At 41.0% G+C, this 23,956-nt stretch overlaps 1 protein-coding gene across 1 annotated transcript; it reads right to left on the bottom strand.

Moving 5' to 3' along the window:
- On the bottom strand, positions 1 to 23,956 carry stk39 (serine threonine kinase 39). The gene is made up of 19 exons (XM_041950486.1): positions 23,567 to 23,956; positions 21,948 to 22,060; positions 21,508 to 21,616; positions 20,262 to 20,400; positions 19,751 to 19,806; positions 18,651 to 18,760; positions 18,345 to 18,444; positions 17,925 to 18,060; positions 17,731 to 17,779; positions 16,966 to 17,031; positions 14,352 to 14,423; positions 13,394 to 13,516; positions 12,643 to 12,672; positions 12,170 to 12,226; positions 11,336 to 11,397; positions 5,442 to 5,494; positions 5,177 to 5,245; positions 4,728 to 4,792; positions 1 to 1,446 (listed from the first exon to the last, which is right to left on the bottom strand). The coding sequence occupies exons 1-19, from the start codon at positions 23,670 to 23,672 to the stop codon at positions 1,372 to 1,374; spliced, it is 1,590 nt and encodes a 529-aa protein (XP_041806420.1). The 5' UTR covers positions 23,673 to 23,956; the 3' UTR covers positions 1 to 1,371.

Genomic DNA, 23,956 nt, shown 5'->3' with positions numbered 1-23,956 from the left:
GAGAGGGAACTGGGGTAATATGCTGAAATGGTACACATACTGTACATAAAAAAACACAATAAATTACTTCATAATAAAGAATTTAGTAGAAGTTAATATTTACCACCTCAATACTTAAAAATAATTTAGTACTACTGGACTTGTTTGGACAAACAAATGGCTCGTCACCCTTTCAATAGTTGCCTTTTGGTTTCATCCTCAGATGCATTGTCATACAGTACATTTCAGAAATTACTATATTTTTTGGGAATGAAAGGTTTTGTAGTGCAGCAGGACAGAGCAAGAAAATGAAACTGTTGTGGCTTTGCCTATTAACCTGGCATCTGAATACACGTCAACCAGAGCAGATTAACTGACTGAAGGTTGTGTTATGTTTTATTTGTCTGGTGACAGAAGCACACGTTAACTTGTCTCCAGGGGCTAAGCATCTGCTTGTCGGGTGCACACACTCAGCCCAAAAGTGCATCGTAGCTTGTCTCATTTAGATACTTGACTTGAACTGTGTCATTGCTGTAATAGTAATACATTTATGAAATGGTAATCAGCAGGTTCTGCTCTTTGTGTGGTCTCACTCATTGACTATCTTAGGCACAGAAAAATGAACAAGGCACCTCTAACATTTTGAAGCATTAGCACTGTCAAGAGCAGCAAATTATACACAGTAGCATCCAGGTCTCATTTTTGTTTTCTGCACACTCAAGCAAAGGCTTCCCTTCTTGTCAATGTAAAACAGGTCTTGACACAGAAATACAATTCATTCTCTTTTTAGACATTCATTATGTTATTATGAAAATGTGCTTTTCTCCATAAATTAACTAAATCTTACATTCTGACAAAGACCTCAGGGAAACATCACAAATGAGTGGGTTTGTGAGATGCTAGTCAAAGCAAATTTGTTTTCACTGTGGCAACAAAACAGCGTGAGAAACAAAATAAAAATACCGTCTCATTTCAATAAATAATGAGAGCTGTGCCGAACACAAAGGTAATGTGGTGTAAAACGAAACGGAGAAAAAGGAAATATAAATAAAACATTCAAAGCTACATCTTAATCACCTTATGTCACCACCTGAGTACATCTTTAGGTTCCTGGGCTTTATCCTGATCCCGGTCTGTGCGCTAGGCGGTGGAATGCTGTTAGGGTAAAGGTCAGGGGACAGTGAGCAGGGAAGTCGGCGCCAAGGAGGTGTAGGCGGGGCGGTGGCGGAGCTTGGCCTCAGGGAAGGTGAAAAGGAGTGAAGGAGGGAAGGTGGAGTGACTTTTTTAGGGAGGGTGTTGGGAAAGTTGTTGCAGTAAGTGGTGGTGTGTTCCTCAGTCTGTCTGCCCTGAACTGTCTCCCCTGTCTCACCTGCTTCAGGCATGAAGAGGGCATCAGCTAACACTGAGCTGTGCAAAGCCGATCAGCTTCACCTCGTCCGGGATCTCCGTGTCGTCGCACCCGGACGCCTGCATGAGGAGGAAGAAGGGGTCAGCGGGGCTAGTTTGCATCCTCACACTCTCCATCAACAGAACAAATCCTGCAAAATCTCTAGAACAGCTGCAGTGTATTAGCAGGAAACAGTGGGTTTAGGCCTGAGCGGCACAAACAGGAAAGGCACTGAGAGATGGACTAACCAGGGTTTGTGCAAAGTCTCTAAAGTTTAGAAAATGCTTAATTTTAACTAAAAAAAGTGACAATACACATTGATTGATGTGGGTGTGAAGGAATTCTGTAAACTTAATTTTTCGTCCTTGCATTTATAGTAAAAATCTAGATGCTTTCTAAACGTTTGAAAGCCTGAAAATGTTTGTTGTGAGTTCCTTGAAAGTGCTTGAATTGTGCTCCTTATAAGATGCATGAACCCTGACTACATTGTTGATTTTGGTCTTTTCACTGGATTTGTTGATAGTGAGAAAAATACAGAATATCGCCAGCCTTCTTTTTTAACTATAAATGGAGACGTTCACATCAAAAATCTTTTCAGACTGTGCAAATGTTAATTATAGTGCCCTAGAAGGTTTGTACAATTGCACTCTTTCAATTTTATAACAACAGTGAGTAAGAAACAGCAGGGTGAGTCACATCTGGTCAATACCCATTCTGTTTAATAAGGTCAGTATTGGCTCATTTCTGCTGCAGTCTATCAGAGCATCCTTATTATGCAGCTGGATCAAATGTGAAAAAAAAAAATTAAATTAAAGTCATAGTGCCTTGATCCTTATGTAGTTTGTACACATTGAAACATACATGAATATCATCAGACTCTATGTAACATCTCCACAATATGTGACTTTTGATCAGAGGCTGCTCTTCACGGTTTGGGCTGGTCCCCTTAGTTCCAATGAGAGGACATCACACGTGAGAGTATAGTTCATGTTAGGATATTTTAGGCAACAGGAGCTTCTAACCTTGTGGCAACAGTTTGAAGAAGACTATAGACAGTTTTAACATGACAATAGTCTATAAGGAATTGGAACTTGACTGGTCTGCACTAAGCCTTTGACCTCAATCCCAACCAACACCTTTGGGATGAACTGGAACACTGAGTGCGAGCCAGGCCTTATCACCCAATATCTGTCCCCTGCCCATGGGAACAAAGCCCCGCTGCCAGGTTCCAAAATCTGACTGGAGGCCTTTACAGAGGAGCAGATGCTGTTTTAGCAGCATATTATTGCCTATAATTTTGGAATGAGAGGATTTCACCCACGGGTGTGATGCTTGGGAAAGCTTATACTACCTTTGGTTGTCCACATACTTTTGGCCATATTGTACAACCTCCCTGATCTCAACAGCTCCCAGTCACAAAGCGCAATATTTATTTTACTAACGGTTCAACCTTCCTGCCCCTGACTTCAGCCCAATTTTCAGGCTGCTCGGATGCTATTCATGAAGGCAATATTAAAGGCAGAAAGCATTTAGATTTGTGTTCCCTGAAAACCAGAGTGTTTTTCTTTTTCATCAGCTCTCCTCCTGTGGAAAAGCCAGTGTGAATGGGTGGCCTAAAACCCACCGGTCTCAAGCAATTCACACCTGATCGGGGAGAGAGACTCCATCTCCCTGGGGGTCTGAGACCTCTGCAGTTGTCTGATAAACACGGAGGGACTGTGATGAAAACAGTGAGTCTACAGTGACCTCTTGCTCAGTTTAAGTCATAAAGTCTCTCTAGTGCCACCCACACCATAAATTGTCAGCATAAAGTGTTACAAACTGTTCCCGCAGTGAGGGTAATTATTCTCACTCCCTGGGTTTTGTGACACCGCACTCGTAACTCTTGGCTCGGAAAAGGCAGTTTTTACACCGTCCGCAGTGGAGCAGAGTTAACATATGGAAATGGAGGCATGTCCATATATCTCCACGGTGTGCCCAGCACTGCCCTCACTCTGCCTCTCCAGAGACTGCTCCACCTGCAGCGCTCACTGGCTGCTGAGGAGGACAACATGGCAGAAAGGTCACGGTGTAAAGCACTGTGACCCAAAGCGCAGATGCTGTTTACCCACAAATACAGAAAGGTCAATAAAACATCATTTACATATTCTTTGTCAAATCCGGGAATGACATTAATGCTTAATATTTTTGGGCTTTTGTTTTCTCTAACAGTCTTACAAAGGTGACCTCTTAAAGTGGAACATGCAACATGCACTAAGTCTTTCTCTGTCCTCTTTCCACATGAAGTAACGAAATGAGTCTGGATGACGTGCAGACTTCATGTAAACATCACTGTGCTCATGAGTGACCCACAGGTGAACCGTAGAGCGAACAAACAGATAAACTGCATCCAGAGTTTTCAATTATCATTTAACAAGCTGCATCGCTGATTGACAGCAGAAGGGAAACAGCACTGCTGTTGGTTGAAAACCGTGTTTGACCTTCAGTATTTTGTTCATGCTTCCATGCATGAGATTAGGAGAGGTTGTCCAAATCCCATAACTCCTCTCCACAGATAATACGCAGAACACAATGGGACATAATGCAAAATATTATAGAAAGCCGTTGAAGAAAAGCTGTGATAAGAGGTATATTTCCCTGACGCAGACCTGTTCAGCTGGGAAACATATTTTTATGACTTTATCATTTTTATGTGAGCTTCCTGTGGGCTAAATCGACATTATGCAGCTGTGTTACACGAACAAACATATAACAAAAATAGATATTGGATCGTACGCAGTTTTGGAAGATGCTCAATATCAAAAAAAATCTTTAAAAACCCTGAGGCAAAAACGCCATCAGAGCCTTTTTTGGCAGCGCTCTTGCCAGTAAATACGAGCTAGTTTATGACTGGACATGTCCACCTACACAAAAACTCAACATGAATTAAATGTATTTGTATTTAAACATGCAATGTTTACTTTGAATACAGCAGCACATTCCAAGATATTTAAGTAGCAGCTCTGCTTTGCTGTTGCTCATATAATATCTCCAGTGTGCATGCCGTGCATCTGAGTGCTCTTGCGGTTGAGTTATGCTTTCTTCACTCTGTCGACATAACTTTATTAACAACATACTAAAATCTATATATAATATGCAAGAAATGATTTAGAATCATCGAGGGTAAGAGTCCAGTAACAGCTCCCATCTCCTTCACCGACAAAACATTTTACGCTGAAGCTACTTGGTTTGTTTGCTCTAATAACTCCAGCTTTCACATTCCTCACTGAGCCTTTCATCAACAGGCTGTTTGTGGCTGGACAGTGTCAGCCAGGACAAACCCGAGAGGGTGTCATCAACCATCAATCATGTGGAAACTCACCAGCTTAAAGGTCAATACTTTGTAGGTAGTTGGGTCGTCTACAATCTTCTGAAGGTTAGCAGCAACTGTGATGCAGAGGGCAAACAACAACACGGTGCTCAAATAATATCAAACGAGATTTCAATTTAAGTACATGTTGAGCAACAGTGGACAATAAATCTAGGGTTGGTATCAACACTGGAAAAATATGATATCTTATGTGATCAGCTCCATGCCATTTTTAGACTTTAGCTATGTTGTTGTGTATTTTCAAAACAGATGCAAAAAAAGTTCTTTCTATCAATTTCAACAGTTCTGTGGAAATGTAATGAATGAAATAAATGTCCATCTCTGATAATAGCAATTCTTATAAAAGTCTCTCTAAGTGATGTTTTATGGTACATAAATGGGCTTAGATGAGTATGTTTTCAGACAACACAATTTACCAGAATAAAGAGGTGGAACATTACCAATAACAACATCGTGCCCGTTGACCAGGCCGGCCGAGAACAGTTCCTGGGAAACGCCATCAGCGGTGTCTTGTGGAGGAACAACATGACAAATATTGGGTCTGCGACATTCCACTTAGCGGGTAATTGTGTTAGATATTGAATTAGATACTGTCATGAGCACAAACACTGCCATTACCCATTACACACACAAGAATTCACAGTGCCTGAAGATGTTATCACAGGGGGAATAGCACATTCAAATCCATACAGGCAGAGCTCGTACCTCGCCCAGGGGTGAATTCAAAGCGGATGTCATTCAGCTCCTTTCTGGAGTTCCTGAAAGGAGAGACAAAAGGGTGTGACTGAACAAGTAGTATGTGTAACGTCAGATTTAAATGTGTTGTAGCGCTCTCTGTTGACAGTAGCGTTTACGCATAATTATGTTAGCGTTTGCTAACATATGCTCATATTGCTAACATATGCTCAGATCCATTACATCTTGTACAATATGACACAATTTGCATCATATCGCAAGTGTTGTATATTTTTTCTACCATGCAATAGTTCAAACACTGTATTTATTATCCATATTTGACTCATGTGCAATTCAATATTGGCAACAGTATTCTTCAAATATTGCACATATCTTGATCTTTTTATGCCTCTCTTTTTATACTTCGCTGGCTGTAACAATTTAATTTCCCTGGCGTGGGATTAAAGTTTTATCTTATCTTATCTTCTATGGGTCTCCTCTGGCAGCAAAAACAAGGGGCAACATTTAAAGGCAGCAGAGACAAGCACAATGTAGAGATTGTTGTCCTTAAACCTGCAGCAATTGATGATTTGACCACTTGGGGGCAGCAGATACAAGTCGTAAATACACAACACTGACATACTATCAACTTATAAAATTGATATGGCAATCATGTTAGCAAACGGTGGCGCATTTGTAGTCATGTTTGTGTTCACTCTCCTCGAAACTCTATTTTTGGTCTCTAATAGCTCCTAATAAAAATATCCAGATCCAGACTAAAAACAAAAGACATGTATTCTCCCAAAAAGAAAATAACAAAAACAGCAAGAAGCAGCTCAGATGAAGAGCAGGCGAACAAGATTTCGTCCAAGTGGAAAAAAAAATGGAGATCTCTAGCTGCTCCACAATGTTCACTACTGTTTTCGCTGAAAACAGCACTAGTAATGAGCTAAAACAGTCATGTTGCTGGCAGGAAAACCAAAACAAGAGCTGAAAGGCACTAAAACGACCCCTTTCACATTGCACATTCATTCTGATCCACTGTTTACATACAGCAAGTGTAAATAGCTGTTCCTCAAGTAACTAACACGATGACTGAGTAAATGAGTTGCTGTGAAAAGTAATGGAGATTATATTGAATGTGACTTTTCCCTCACTTAGAAGAGATGCTTTGAACAAATTGCATATTGTGGTTTTCCACAAAAAGCGGAGCACCTGTGGGAAAATGTGCCGTAGCTGTGGATGAACCAACTATAGAGAAAGACAGAGGACATGTCTCAGTAGTTTTCCACATAATGAGCGGCACGAAGGTAACAGCTGTCTAACTGTTTCTCCTGCATACCTGACACCTGCTGCATCCACTGAGACATACATTATACTGTGGAGTTGAAAAGAAAATATCAAAATAGTTGCTTTTCTCAAAACTACACAAAGAAGTGCAGAAAATGTTGGCGTTTGCTCGTCTGTGTGCATCCACTGTACCTGTTCGGATTCTCTGTTGTGTGAAGATTAGAAGTAAACCTGACTTTAGAGTAAAATGCAGTAAAATGTTACATAGTTTGATTGCATTAATGAAATGTGCCTTCCAGCCTCTTTGCAGCAATAGCCTGCATCCGTTTACATCACTCGCATTAGAAATCTGTCTTTAAAACTTGTGGCGGGGGAATCGCAGTAGAAGAGGATTAATATGGTTTGTAGTCTAGTTAAATAAATCACACAGCCAGCCCACGACCATCATTTCTGATGAGATTACAGCCACAATTAAACACAAATGTAAGCAAAGCCTAATTTTTCTACAGTGGAAAAAGAAAAAAACAAGGTAAAAACTCTGGTGAAGCAGATGGATGTAAACAACATCTCTATTCCCAGCAGTGGAAGCAGAGGGTGCACACTGCCGAGGTGAGGCAACATGTACGTCAGAGGATCATAACCCTGACCAAACCGTGCCCAAGATCGCCCCCTCTGTAGAAAACCAACAGAGTTTAGAAAGTGTTCTATCAGACCACGTCAGGATCCTTTGGGATTAGCCAAATATAGTACACTGAACACTGCCATGACGTTACAGCACTCTCACAGTTTACTGTCCAACTGCAGCACAATAAGCATTTCACCCACCAACCGCTTTTATATTCCTGACACACAGTGAACTAACTTGCATATGTGTGTTGACTGTATAATCCCACCGGACAATGGCAGGTTTATGACGCATTATTTTGAAAAAAAGATACAGTGGGATCCTGAAGTGGACAGATTGCTTTCTCGCTACTGAGGTCAATGATTTTATGGATTTCAATGGCAAACATAAGACTGTAAAGGAAAATCTATGAGGCAATACTTGAAAAAAAAGCCCCCACGTGTACATTTGGTGGTGTTCGTCAGCCAAACACATTACAGCCCCGCATCGTTGGCTGTCACAGAGGCTACTGACAGTGGTGCCGACTGCTATTTCAAGATAAGAAAAATGTAGATATATCACAGAAAAATGCAACACATTACGATGCCAAGGCCAACAAACAGATGCCTCTCTGAGGCTACATAGTTTTATTCTAAACTGTACGCCACACTGACAGGTAGGAAGGGTCTTTTTACACATACTGACAAACACAGTCAATGTATGTGAGGAGAGAATCCACTGCTATGACCGAAAAAGTACACACAGCTCATATCTTAACAAATAGCACGGCTGAATGTACATAAAAAGAAAAATGTAATTAATTTTATCCACTTATTAAAATTGGATTCAGTTTTCATACAGAAAATTTAAATACATAGTACTGCGCAGTGAAAAACAACTAACGCTTACAGCTCCATAATTTCCCAGAACCTTCCTGGAAAGAACCATGGTTGTTATTAATTATAGGAAAATTTAGACAGTGTTCAGTCTCTAGGCTTTCGATTAATTAATTCAAGCTAATTGCTACCGCAACCTAGAGACTCTCTCAGTCAGTGAACAGCAGGTCAGCTGCACATGCAGAATGTAACATTTACCGAGAGGCAAACTTAAAGTTCAACAAATTTTAAGAATGCGGTTTCCAAAAACGAATGACCACCAACTACGCATTTACTTGGGTTTAAATTGTTTCTCTTTCAAGCAAATTATAGACCTATAAAACAAAGCAACACTTCATTATTTCCATTACTGATTTATCTGATAATTACAGCATTTTTTGCAGTTAATTGATCATCCCTTTAGGGCTGTGAAAAATTGTGAAATATGCCAGTCACAGTTTCTCAGAGCCCAGGGGAAACAAACTAACAGGCTAAAACCCAAAAATATATCATATAACAAGCCAAGGGTGGATAGCCAACAGGGGATCATGTCCTTGTTATTGTTCTAGTGACACCTAGTGAGACGCCTGTGCAGAGGTGGATGGGATCTATCTGTCTCAAACTGACAAGTTGGCAGCAAGCTGTAAACCCAACTTCATGGTGACATCAGAGGCACTACTGTCTCCCTAAAATTCATTAAGAATATATTTCAGAAGCTAGCCTGACATTTGTCAGATTCTAGTTACCCTTTATGAAGAAGAACCTTTAGAAAAAAAAACATTGAAATGTCACCTCTGGGCTGAACTGCTCAGTGAAATCAATTTGCATCTGTGCTATTTTGGCTATTCAAGATCCAATGACATTGCACCAACAGCAAGAATATTATGCAAGTCTGAACTTCCCCTTCAAACTGCTGACAATAGCATTCTCAGGAGACCTCAGTGCCTTTGTAAAAAGATTGAATGAGATCCAAGCAAAATGTTGACAAAAATCCAATCATGCTGCTGCTGTTCCCCAGTCTCTGCTACTGAGGGGATCGTATTACCATAAACTCATGCTAATCAGCTAAACTGCCTTATTAGTTGAGAGTGGAGACCAATTAGCTGTTTATTTTGCTCTCTCAAATGCAATTACTTTCATGGATTCACTATTTAACTTTAATCGTTCACAAATTCTGAAGGACCACAATATTTTACAATTAGGGTTTTATTGACCTGTTTTTTGCCAGCATATCCAGATCTTAGTATAATATTTTACCCGACACGCTGACCTCAGGATCCAGGTTTTAAAAAGCAGTCCTCTTTGGATTTACGTTGAGGCCCAGCAAAAACAAACTTGCCTGCTTTCCACTGATATTCCAAGCAAATCTTTCATTTCATCACCCCACTTCTAATGCAGCCTTGCACTACTTGTAATAATAAATATGAATAAATATATAAATATATCTTATTCTGCCCCCAAAACATAGGAACACAGCTAAAGAAAATCCCAAAATATGAATGCAGTCTCTCATCTTATAAGACCTTCTGTGCTGATTCACTTTAAAACATACCAGCCAAATCCTTCTCAACAATTCAAAAAGTCAATATTCTCTTAAAGAAGCATTTCCTCGCTGCTCCCTCGCACTTCCCATTCAAAATAAAGCAAAACGCTCTAAAAATTGTGCACAAGGAGGGGGCTTATGTTATTCACCCTTTCACAAGATTTCACATATCTTCCTGCTACATTTAACATAATCTGTCAAGTGCATCTTTTCGGGTTTAGAAAAGCATAATGTAAAAATCCCACCATTAACACATCCCCTATGTCATACTGCAGAGCATGTCAAAGAAGAGGGATAATGAAGTTCTGGTAATCTACCAGGGCATGTACGGGCATTTGAAAGCCTCATATTTCTAGGGAAAAAAATGTCATCAAGCTCTATGGACGTACATGTAAGATGTCATCCATCACATGTCTGCATTTCTAATACTGAATCTTCGAGCTGACGGGCTGACAGGCTAAAGCTGGGATCATATTAAACACAGCGAATGCATTTCTCTGTGGAAATTAATACATTTGCTGCACGACCCTCCTTTGACACATTTTTACGAGCTCGTTCTAAGATTACCAGGATAACAGTATTTTTACATTTAAAAAGAGCCGCAGCGAAAGTTTATGTTGTAATTGTAGTATTAATAACCACATCTAATCTGCCTCTTGTGTTTGAGCCATAAAACCCGCAGATCAAACAAACATCATTAAATCCATGGATAAAGAGTGAAACTGAGGACCTAAAAAAGGCCAAACCATTAAAACTGTTAGTTGATAATGATTAATTCACCAGCCACCAGTCAGTTAGCCCTCTCCAGTTGCATCCAGACCACTGTTTTGTTAGTAAGCACAGAAAAAAATGGCTTTCTGTGCTGTGCTGGATGCCTGGGGAGGGACCTTCAGATGTCTGCTCAACCAAGAGTGTGCTCTGCAACCAGTTCATCAGGGAGCTACAGGCAGACTTTCAACTGTCCAAAAATGCACCATTGTCTGTCTGCTGCTGAATCCCTCAAAATGCCCTCTCTCTCTATGTGTTCACATATTAGAAAAGGGAAGATATGATGCATATGAGATAAAAACAAGCTATTTGTAATGTGAACCTCAGCCTTGTGTTCCCTTATTACTCACGTTAAAGTGAAAGGGCGCTAAGTTTAGTTGTTTTCTAACAGGGAAGTGTCTCCATTGATCAATCTGACGCTGAGTCGCAAGCCTCCACTTTTCCATTAAAATGGGTTCATAAACAGCAATGACTGGAATACTACAGCAAGACGCAAAGGGTGCTCTGAAAGGAGGAGAGCAGACTGTGGAGCACAGCCAGAAAACCAATGGACTGTAACATTCTCCTCCCCACAACACGACCGGTGAGACAAAGGGAGGTGAAGGGATCCGTGGCAATGCCAGATCCCCTCCATAGCAGGCAAAGACCACCATTAGCTGTATTAATAGCCTGCATGTTAAGGACAAAGTGAAGTGACGATGCACCCAGAAATGTAATTTGTAAATCAGCTAGTTTACTACACAGACACAGCAATCTTTAAAAAGCTTCTCAAAGCTGTGTCGCCATGAGTGATTTCCTCAGCAGATGATTGAGAAAATGATGCGAAGAGAAACATCTGTCTCACCTTAGCCGTAGTACCATGTTCACAGCGCCTTGAATGTAGGGTGTGTCCTCATACGGTTCAACCTGCGTGAGAAAACAGCTGATGATGGTACGCTAACGGACTTAGAGATCAGACCGACAAAACTGTTTTCTGTGAATGAGAGGAAGGAGCTTTGCATACAGCGTGCACCGCAGAGCAAGTGTGCAAGATGAACATGTGGTCGGAAAACACACACCACAAGTGTGTGCGGCAGTGACCGCTCACTGAGCTCATGTGGGTTGCTTTATCTGAAAAATGTCTTCCATTTTTTGCCGCTGCAGGGGGAGTTGTATGGGAAAAGAAAAGGAACAATATATAAAGGTATACTGTGTAAGGATCTATCACCATTATCACTACCATCTTACAAATGGGCTCTTTGTGTGGCAAAGAATGGACATTAGAGGTAAGAAATGGCTGCTGAGTAGCTGTCACAGTTAATTCCTTACTGGAGCACAAGACTACACCTCAAACTGCTTTGGCTCATTTTCAAAATGACAATGGCCTTAGAAAATGGGTTGCAATGGCAGTGAGTCTTTAGATGAGATACACCCAGGCACTGAGCTGGCACTGTCAGGCAGACAGCCATTTACTCTGAGTTATTACTGCTGAGAGCATCCAGGAGCTCCAGGAGGCCATGTGCACACACACACACACATGCACGCACATGCACGCACATATTCACCCGCGGACACACGCGCACAGACAGACACACACACGTACAGAATGCACAGCATAGATGTGAAGGAACACAAACAATCAGTGTAGCATCAAGGTCATTGAATCATGACAAATTAGTGCTGCTGCTGAATCCCTCACCTGGGGATGCTGAATAGACAACCCTTCAATAGGGACATTGTTGGCATTCTCCTCATTCTGGGAGGAACAAAATGAGAGGCAGAATTGTGCAAATGCTATTACATCCTTGGTAAATATCAGATCAGAGCTCATCTTATAAAGACAACACAGGAAAGTCAATTCAAAACAATCAATGAGGAGCAATTTGCTGGCTTTGTCAGACGGTTTAAAACAGGTGCTTGGCTGTTTTGATTAAACTGCATAAAAATGTGTGTGGCGAAATAAACATTTATAATTGAGTTCATGAATCTTACGCAAGCTTCATCTCAAGCAGGATATAAAACTGTATTACCAAAAACGCCCCTCTGCCAAGTTAGCAAATTATGCAGCAGCAAAAAGGATGCAGCTTATTTGTTTCTGGGACAAAAATACAAAAAGATGTATGTATATAGCTATATGTTAAAACTGGTGTATGAGAGGAAGAGCTAACTCACATCTTTGGCCTCATCTTTGACCCTTCGAGACTGGAGGGAAGAAATTACACACATTTACATTTTCATATTCACAGGTACGCAGCAATGATAATTATTTCCTTCTTCAGCTTGTCAAAGAGCAAAAACCTTGCAATGACCACCCTTAATGCATTTTTCAGTTTTCATATCCTGCATGTCTGTTTCTCCATCTGCCCATCAGCCTGTCACCTCAAACCTGTTCTTTACTTTTATGAAAAAAGCTTTTATGACAAAAACAGTACAGCTGCTTGAAAATACCAAGCCTGAGATCGATTAAAAAAAACATCCCTGAAAAACACTATCGGTGACAACTTATTTCTTAAACCATTACTCTAGGTAACGTATTATTTATTGCATCACGCATTAAAGCTGGGGATATTTATCAAAGGGCTCTTTGATCAAAGCTGTCTACTTCCTCCTGTCTCAAATCCTTGCAGCTATCTTCCAGCTCATTACAGCGACCTCATGACAGGCTCTCCGAGAGATAAGCCATCTGCTATCCAAAAAAGCACTGACTGATCAGGGGGGAGGGAGGAATGTGCAGGGTCAAAGGAGGGGAAGTTACATAACACTTTAAATTACAGGTTAGACATCATGTGCAACAATAATGGCCAACACCTTAAGAACTCAAAGTCTGTATATCCATGCACATGGAAATCTAAAACACACTCTTGATGACGAATGATGTGTCATAAACTCGTTACTGAGGAGGCCTTTGCAGAGTCTCACCTACCCGGCCCTGATTCACTGCTGCCTTGCCCTCCTCGCTGCCTTCATCCAGCTCGTCATCGCTCCACTCCCAGTCTCCATCCTCTGTCTTGTGCAGGTGGCCACTCGAGCCTGGGACTCTCCTCACCTAGACACACAGCCAGCACACTTCATGTTAATGACATCATTCATAGTTTTTTTAATACAACCTGTATGCATGATGAGTCCGTCAGGTTTTAGAGGCCGTTATAATAAAATGTCTAGTTTAAAAACAATAAAAAAACTCTAATTAAAGCAAGACATTTTTCACTTTCTTACAAGAAACAGATCTTTTTTTTTCTTTTGTCAAGATGGCAGCAATACGCCACCGTACTCTGGAATATAAACCAATCAGGCCTGCTGGTTGTGGTTCCCAAAGAGAATAAGAGTCCTCTATCAGGAAACATTCATTTTTCCCTGCAGACTTTTTAGGAATAAATTATTGCTTAAAATGTCTTTTATGATCTAACAGTCATAACTGCAATGTAGGCAAAGTTCTTGTCAAAATATACACACATTCTTCAAAATCCTTTCACATTCCCCTGTTGCATTAAGAAACCATATAGTTGCTTGTGTCAGTTTAGTAGGCACAGCTTTGGGACAGCACAACAAGCACAGCACAGCACAAGGGAAAGCTATAAATCATATGAAAAGGCAAAATAAGAGTGACATCCAATATGACATCAATTTGGTTAAATACCACTAGTATTATAACTGCAAATGTAACCAGCACAACAAAGCACATAAGAATGGCAGAGTAACTGGTAAGGACTGTAATTTGTTGCAGTTCTATAGTCTGGAAGAGTGTGTGAGGCAAGCAACAAATGACTAGTCCAGCAGAGTGAGGTATAGTGTTACTGAGGGGACAGCACACAAACTGCAAGCTACCAGCACCGGGGTCATATAAACTCCCCCAGCTTTAGACAAAGTTAAAGAAGCACTACCCTTCTGCTGGTGTCCGCGATTTTTTCCGAACCTGACACAGAACCGAGACTCCCCCAGTTCTGCTCGGGGTCCTTGAGCAAAACAGACACAGATCAATGCACTCAGTGGCCATTCATGATCACACGACTGACATGACTAACACCCAGAATGTGCAGCCAAACAAAATCGTCCCACTGTAAATGCATGAATAGAAACATTCAGGTGAGAACGTGACAGTGTTGGGAATGGCTGAGATCGAGCTTTTCAGGGGATAAAACTGGTGCACATTCAGGCAGAATATGCAGTATCTTGAAATCAGAACTCAGAAAGCATCCACGCAGAGCTCAATTTGTATTCCATCTACATTTGTGCAGTGGACCATACACTTGAAATCAATATCAATCCATGTCTATTTCACTGGGTGTCAAAACATAGGAAATCAATAATTCAAGCCCACATTGGTTGTAAGCCACTAATGTCTAATCTTTGAGCAAGAAATCCTCCAATTTTCTCATTGGGAGGCTCTATTGTGGGTGTTAGGGTGCCCTCTGCTGGTCACTCAACTCACATGTGCTTGCAGTTTACACTGAGTGAGTCTGAATGTGATTTCTTTTTTTTTCATTTTCAAATGCCAAAGCTGTAACAAATTCTTGTTTGTCTGTAAGAGGCAATTTCCTCTACTCCTCACATATTTCTTTTTTTGAGGAAATCATTTTAAGACTTCCACCCTCCTTTCATTAAATAAAGTAATTCATATAAAATTACTTTGTTGGTGACAGCTGACCGGAGGATCTGCCATCTCCTTTTCATTCACCGGAGTGTGTTCAAGGAGAGGTTAAAGAGTAAAGTCGGGCTTTAAGTCTTGTCTTTTAAAACCCTCATAGTGCTTCCCTGTGTTTACCATGACTACAGAATACCACAAAACCTACAGACAAAGAACAAGGTATAGAGGTGCAAAAGGACAGAGAGAAGCAGCTGCAGTTCAGAGAGTTCAAGAGGCTGAAGGTGGTTGTGCATCGAGAGGAGCTGACCCAGGAGGTTTGGGAGTAACTGGGCAAGATCTTTCGGGAGCGAGGCCACCGTGGTCTTTATATAAAGAGGTCACAGCATCCTGAGATAACAATGTTTCTGCAGTATTGCTGGTCTCTGCAAGCTTTGGCTAATGTTTGCTGAATGTATAATGTCGATGACTCTGTAGGTCAACTCAGCAGAAAACAAGGACACTGGCTCTGCGGCTCATACTACGTTTCACCCACTGAAGCTATCAAGTGAATCAGACATAACCTCCCTGTATATACTGTGCATGTTGTCCATTGTACACTTTTCTACAACCCTGATTCCAAAAAAGTTGGGACACTGTGTAAAACATAAATAAAACAGAATATGATCATTAGCTAATCCTTTTTGACATCTAGTCAATTAAAAGCAGTACAGACAATATATTTAGTGTTTGAGCTCATCAGCTTCATTGATTTTTGATTCTTTCAAACAAGTCGGGACAGGAGCAACTAAAGACTGGGAAAGATGTGGAACGCTCCAAAAACACCTGTTTCCACAGGTAAACAGGTCGATTGGTAACAGGTGATAGTATCATGATGGGGGATGACAGGAGCATCCTGGAAAGGCTCAGTTGTTAACAAGCAAGGATGGAGCAAGGTGCACCACTTTGAGAACACACTATTGTATGAAGGATGTTACTGCATGGACTCAGGAACACTTTGTAAAACTGCTTTTGGAATTGGTTGTGATTATGTAATTAACATATAATGCTAATTCATACATAAATATATACTTATTCAGTCATTTCCATTTGGGGATAAAATAGCTCCACAGCAGAAAGTCTTTAAAAGTACACGTGTCATCATTTTAGATCCAATCTTAATTTGCTTCAGAGACGACTGCTGGCTATAATTCTCTGTACTGACAGAGTTTAATCTAGGAAATCCACATACCTATTTAGCAACAAGTACCTTTCCACTCATTGTTATGACTGCTAGATGCCTGTGGTTACCACATTACCCACAACAGTTGCCTTCCTCTTTATTGACACCCTGCCCCATCCGTGCGTAAATGTTAACGTCATACACAGTAACAACCCTGCTATCCACTATGCCCTCCATTTACTCCTGACCAGTCAGTGAATTTCCACCCCTCCACTCGGCCACTCTGCCCTCCGGCAGTGGCCCTCCGTTCCCATTTCTGTCCTGTCCACCCAGGCGGAGTGTTATGTGAAGCCAATATCAGCTGTGCCTGAAAACTGCACTTCCGCCCGCTAAATTGTGGCCAGTGGGCAACCGAGCAAGCAAACTGAACAATAATGTGCACCTCTCTAATCTTAATTTAATCCTGTTTGTCTTGAGTGTGCCACGTGTAGGGAGCTGCACTGGAAGCCACTGTCCGCACATCAATGCCATTTGACTCCTATGCTGCAGTGGCCCATATTTTTACATAATCTACACAACAGGTTGTGCATGAAGCGTTTGAGGTGCACAAGAAAGTCAGAGTGCGTAGCTTCTGTTGACTGTAAATGCACCACTCTGGTGGAGAGGGATACTTCAGTCGATCCCAGCCGTAATTTGTTCATGTTTAGTCAATAACTGAGTTATCTTACAGGGAATGCTTGTGTAAACATACCTTCTTCGCTCTCTGGGAAATCTTTGGTGCACGACACAAAAGCTTTTCGACCAGGTATTCTTTGTTCTGCAAGAGAAAAATCAAAAAATGAATCAAAATATTATCATAAAACGAAGTGAACTGACAGATTCAATTTTTTAAAAACCTAAAAGTGAGTCAAGAAAACCTCATGGATTGTGTTTTTAAAGTCTGAGAAGTCAACTGGATTGGTTGAAGTTCAAAAGGTGGATGAAAGTTTAAACGTTTTGTTTTTAAAATGAGAAAAGTTAGACCAATGACTAAAACGAGGTGGCGAGGTTCCAGCACTTTACTTCTGAATCCAACTCATGAAATTAACATTATACAAACACTGATGACACAAATAATTATTCTATTTTGCATTGCAGATACTCGGAAGAGCTTTTTAACAGCTTTTCCTTCCTCTGAACCAGAACATCAGAACACACTGAACTATCATTATGTTAAATTATTGAAAATACAATGAATTTAACTATAAAACTTCCAGAAAATCACAGTGACAGAGGAATCGATAGACAGAGACGAACATATAGAATTGAATTTTAAGCTCTCCTTTCTCTGTTGCAATGGTTTCTGCAATAGTATATTGTGATAAATACAGCGTCATTGCAGACTTTTTATACTGTGTGTTGTTTGATGCATCAATGTAGGAATAAAAATCCGAAACTAATAAAAAAACATGAATACAATATTTATAACAAAACCACGCAAAGATGGCAAGTCAAATATTCGAGATGAAACAAATACCTTGGCCTTTTGGAAGAATTTACACTTCAAAAGCTCTGCAGCTGTAGGCCTAGAGATAAAGAAAAGTACAATTGTTGAAAACACATCACAACACAGCACTCTCTGAATGTTAATCAGGTGCTTTTCATTGACCACAAATTGCATCAGCTCTCTTCGCTGAAACGTTTGGTTGATAAATGGAATGTGGCTCTAACCTTTTGGCAGGATCCTTCTGAAGGCACATAGTTATTAGCTTTCTAAATGATTTGCCATATTTTTTTAGCACTTCTTTGTCCTCTACACCCGTCTCTAGAGTGGGTGGATCATTCTGTAGGGTAAGCATTAAAACCTAAAAAGACAGAAAAAAAAATGGTCAAAAATGCCTTCGCTTTTCAGCAGCAACAACTCACAAAATTTGAGGTGGGGAAAGAAACTCAAAGCAAGAAACTGTAGAAGAAATGCTGTGGAAAGTCAAGACAAGGGGTTGTCTCTTTATTCTTTATTGCTTCCTGATTTCAGGTCAAAATGGGTTCTCTCTGCATTTTGTGTTGCTAATAATGAAACAAGTTGATTTAAGAGAAGGTTTAGTAAGCAAAGAGTTATCAGCCAATAAGTTCAGCCAGAAAGCTCACCTTCATGGGGGGGGTAGCGGTGATAGGGTGCAGAGCCTGTCGCTAACTCTATGGCTGTAATTCCAAAACTCCATATATCTGCCTTGAAATCATAGCCTCGGACCTGTGGGTATAAAATGACAATAATCTGTAGCATCAAATACATTTAAAAGCCTCTGGAGCTTTATGTTAATGCCGCGATTTAAGTGGTTAACATGTCTAAACTGTGTCAGCTAATAGCATTACATCAAGAAATGGATTAGCACTAAGTGCAGCAGAAGCAAGCTCTGGCAAATAGCTGCCTTTCCGTACGCATAGGGATAGACTCACCTGTTCCATCACCTCCGGCGCCATCCAGCATGGCGTGCCCACGAAGGTCTTTCGTACTTTGTTTCTAGTCATATCCCCCCCTGTGGCCAGGAACGCGCTCACTCCAAAATCTGAAAACGTGGATAAATAAAAACAATGTGCGTATGTTGAGTGGGTATGTTGACGGGAACATGGCTGCACTCAAGGCTCTTATAGCAAACACACAAAAATGACAACATACAGTGTTTTGTTGACATGATATTATATGTTACAACAAGGTGGGATATTAAGTTTGATCTGATATCAGATATCATCTCATCCTGTTTTTAACCAATGTGATAGAGCAGAGGTTCTCAAACTTACTCCCAAAAAATGGTGATAACAAAATAACATTAAATCAATTAATTAACATCATATCTCTTGTGATTGGGCCAGCAGGAAACCGAAGCAGACGAGGCTCAGACAGTTAGTCCATATCTATTTCTCACACAGACAAATTCTCACTACATTTACACTGGGTAATGCGTATTGTAGACAAGGAGACACGTTCTGTATCTGCAATTTCAGAGCTGATTCTCTGGTGTAACGTTACTGTGTGAACTCGGCAGCAACAACACACAACGCTCTTCAGCAGTTGCTATGACAACGATGTCAACGATGGGGAAATTGGCTACATGAAAAGCCCATTCTTCTGGGGACAGGATGGCTGTGAATGATCTCCAGCTACACTGTACATCTAACTAACAATACAAAATTTAATTAAAAACAGAAAATGGTACACTTAACACATATTGCAGCCTATTGATAACACGAAGGACGGGCTGGGTCTGGATTGATGTGCTGTTTGGTCGGCACGCAGACCCAGGTCCAGACTTTGAGAAGGCCTGTTTCTCACTGACAACTCACACAGAAGACCTCTAATTGCAAAACCCATGCAAGTCCCATGTAAGAGCAGCTTGATCTATGCTTGACAATAAATGATGTAAATATGCATTACTTTCTTCATGAATGAATCCAATCTTTGAATCCAATTCCACCATTTAGACATTCATGCTTTCAGTCTTACTGAAGTAAAGAAAAGTGTGAGTGTTGCAGAGCAGCAGCAGCCAGGCTCAACACACCTGCAATCTGAACAGATCCGTCTTCTCCCAGTAGTATGTTCCCAGCTTTCACATCCCTGAGGTCAACAAAACACAGAAACAGTCAAACAACAAAGTCATGTGGAGCAGCATTGATTCTTCTGTCTGTGTAAACAAGTCCCACCGCCCACCACCATCTGGAACTCTGCCCAAGGGGCTGATAGAGGTTTAAGCCTGCCTCTCAGTGACCTCGAAATGCACAACTTTACAGAACACAATGACTGCACTGCTGGTCAATAAATACAATTACCAAATTGGTCTGAATTTGACATTTTCTTAGAACTTAAGCCATTTGGTTAACTCTATAATCCAGGCCTAATTCAGTGGAGTGACAATGTTTTATCTTCCAAAAACACAACTACATTTTAGCTGATAGTTATTGCTAGGTTCTCTTACAATAACCTTCATAATTCTTATAATAAACTAATAAAAAACTGAAATAAAACCTTTAGTTAGAAGTCTTGTTAGTTAGTTAAAATGTGAGAAGAGTTACCGGTGAATCTGTCCATTTCTGTGCAGATAGTCCAGGCCCTCTAGGACCTCTTTTAATATAGTGGCAATAATGGGCTCGTCTAGCGCTCGATTTCTGTCCTCCTCTTTGCTTGTGTGCTTAATTATATCCAGCATAGAGCCTAAAAAGACACCACAGAAAACACAGATATTCGGTTAATTTTTCACATATTAATGAGAAGCACAAATCAGCTGCATTACATGATCAATACCTTCGACCGGGCGTGAATTATTGCAGCGTCTGCTGCACTGCTTGTTGTATTTGAAACAGTAAAACATAACAGGCAGTGCGTTACGGTGAGTAACATCACTGCTGTAATTCCTTCACAACAGAGAGCTGCAAGGATGTGCAAACAAACATCATCGGACAACAGATGTTTTTTTTTTACCATAGCCTGAGTGTGCTGCTGCTTCTGTATAAATATACATTAAAGCCTAAAGTACTGTGCAGAAAAAAAAATACTTTTTATGGATTTAGATCTGATTTTTTTATTAGCATGTATAATGGGAGGTATTGTTTGAAATGCTGATGAGGTAGCTCTGTTCAATTATATTATTTCACGCAAGACTCAAAGAAAAAATGAAACTTTTCAGCAGTCATTTCAGTTTCCTTCCAGTTGTCCATTTTATTCTTGGCCTGTTCTCATCCTATATCATATATCCATATTTCACAGAAGAGTGCTGGACAGTACTCTTTACAGTCACAGGACTGTCATGTGTTGTCTGCACCAGAGTTTGAACAGAGATTGGGAAAATGGCTTTTAGGTATTCCCTCAGACTGGAAAATATTGCAAAATGGTTTAAAACACAATGATTTGATTTCTTTGAATGCTTTTGAATCCATTTTGAAAGACCTGGAGACAGACTCATTGGTATGTCTGTGCTTAAACTGATATCTATCTATGCACGGCTCGTACTGCACTGCGGGATGCTATACGTCTAATATTGTCTGTTTTTGTTTCAGTGGAACCTATCCTGGTTCAATGAAGGTTCAAATGAAAGAATAGATATAAATACAGATGAATGATGTGACGGTAATTAACGTAGTCAGTAGCGAGTCAGTATATTCTTATGCATCATTTGAGGCAAGAACAGTATAAGTGAGTTATAAAGCAGGTAGCTGTTGCCTAGCTATCAGCAGATTAAAGTAGAAACCACATCATCACATTTATGTATCATCAAACCAGATGTAGGATTTGGCTCGATGTAGCTCTGCAGCTGATGCTCACCTCCACTCAGAAGCTTCATGACTAGCCAAAGTTCATCCTTCACTACAAAGGAGGTGTAGTAGGTGACAACATTGGGATGGTTGCACTGGCTCATTGCTTGGATTTCTTTCTATTGTGAGAGAGAAACAACACGTCAGATTATGCTAAACTGGACAGAATTTTAGTGCCTTCCATTCACAACTGGCATTTTCTTTGTAATATGCTATAGGTAACCATAGTAACAGGAATCAGTAAATTGATATACATCTCAGTATATGCGACCTTACAGCAATGATACATCACAGCCTCTTAGGAGCATTAATGAAGGTCATTATTCAGACTTGCGCAGAACAATAATAATATGGATCAGATGGAAAAGTAGTAGTACAGCATTAGAGAGTGGTACAAAATCGCTCTGTGAACACACACTGAGAAAATAAGCCCACATTTATTGTACTCACCAATAGCTCATCCATGCTGGTCTGGCATTTTTCCAGGTTTATTCTCTTTATGGCGACGCGCTCCTGTCTGGGGGTGCAGAGGGCTGCCTGTACCACAGCTGTGGCCCCGCTGCCTGGAATCACAGCCACAACAGAGCAGTGACAAAGTGGACAGGAGCAAAGAGAGACCGCGCACACAGCTGGAAGACAACTCAGAACCTGAGCATCCCTCTGTGGCGTTACAGGACTGGCCTTCTGCGCCTCAGTTTTAGTGTTTGTGTTACGGTGTTCTTCTTTCATGTGCGCTGGCCGAAACACAACCAACGCAACGGCATAAGCTGACTCCGACTGCAGCATGTTTCTCCAACATGTTTTTCCTGGGCTGTTTGTTTGGTTCATTACAAATCAGGCCACGCTGGAGTGGTGGCGAAGTTGTTCACAGGAAGCTGTGACACACAGCATACTGCTCGCCAACTGTTAGCGGCAGATAAGAAAAAGAAGAAGGGAGCACATGAGATCTGACTGTTTACTAGTTGATTATGAGAAGGGGGGGGTCCCACTGACACAGCCCAGTCAGCAGCACACAGCTGTGGTCCTCTTTCTTATCAGTGATGATAGGACTCGTCAGCTCATCTGCACAGTGCAGGCACTTGCCAAAAAATATTCAGGGCACTTCCTTTTACACTTTGTTAGTGGATTTAAGATTTTCATTGTTGTTATATTTACTAATCAATATTTCCAGAATGAACTGATTCATGACAACACTGACACTGCCCGATCTGTGACTTGTTGTTGGGACACAAAACTTTTTAAACTCCTGGAAAGTCGAATTACAGGAAGAAAATCCTACAGTTTGAGTTTTTTACTGTTTATTGGACATTAAAGGCACAATTTAAGATGTCGCTCTTGAGTTCTGAGAAAAAATGATGCACACATTCACTCTTTTCTGACATTTATAAAGCTAAACCTTAGCAGATTAATCCTTAACAAAAGTAATGGTTAGTTAGCCCTGCTAGGAGTTGAGTCTGTCAGTTTTTTATTCAGGGTAGGCTAACTTAAAGTTGTATTGAATATTATTAAATTAACAGTTCTACAAGGCCTACATTGCCACTATAATAATAATTATTATTGATATTATAAACAGAATAATAAGCTGCATTATTATTCCATTAGGAACATGTTGAATTTATAATATGGCCCACTTGAGATGATGTAAAGGGCTATTTAATTCTGTTTGCGTGCCAGCACAGATAACACAGCTGAAATAACACATTGTGGCTTTGACACAGCCACATCTGTGATTTTAGTAATGGCTAATAAACTGGACACGTGCCATACTCTGGCATCGCTGGAGTAGGTCTCCACCATCCGCGCGACTAATAACGCACTTAGACAATGTGACATTTCCAGCCTCGTGCAGTCTTTAAGCTGATTCGGTTGTAATGGAGCCACAGACACAGCTGCCACAGACCGGCAGTCTCTAAATGTACTTGTTAACATCCGCATTGCAAAGCATTGCGGGAGGCTACTGCATATGAAAAAGCCGGTAGGCCCTCGTCGTCATTCACAGCTGATAACCGGTCCGTACGTGCCTTTCCGTGATAATATAAGTAGCCTTCATCGCATCCCCGGGTACTAACCTATGACTTCCTGCAGCTCGTACGACTCCCTGGTAATTGGCCAGCTGGTTGGCAGCGCTGGTTGCGGGTGGTGGACAGGAGCCGGAGATTCGCCTTGATCCGCCATGATGATGATGATGGTGATTCTGCGCTAGTTAGCAGCCTCTCTCTCTGTCTCTCTCTCTCGCAGACAGACGGACGGACAGACAGACACGGAGAGACGGTCAAATTTGACCTCACCTCCTCAGCACGAGTGTCAGCTGGCAGCTGAGGCAGAGAGACTACCGCCAGCGACGAGCACAACCCGGAAAATAACGGACCGCACGCGTGCGCGCGCACACACACAAACACACACACGCGGAGTCACACAAGCGCGCCCGCGCGCACATTGTACCATGCCTGTGAGATGAC

This window comes from Chelmon rostratus, chromosome 13 (genome assembly GCF_017976325.1).
Source record: "Chelmon rostratus isolate fCheRos1 chromosome 13, fCheRos1.pri, whole genome shotgun sequence".
Classification (NCBI taxonomy): Eukaryota; Metazoa; Chordata; class Actinopteri; order Chaetodontiformes; family Chaetodontidae; genus Chelmon; species Chelmon rostratus.
The sequence above is the reverse complement of the archived record's forward strand: the minus strand, read 5'-3'. Positions and strand labels throughout refer to the sequence as shown.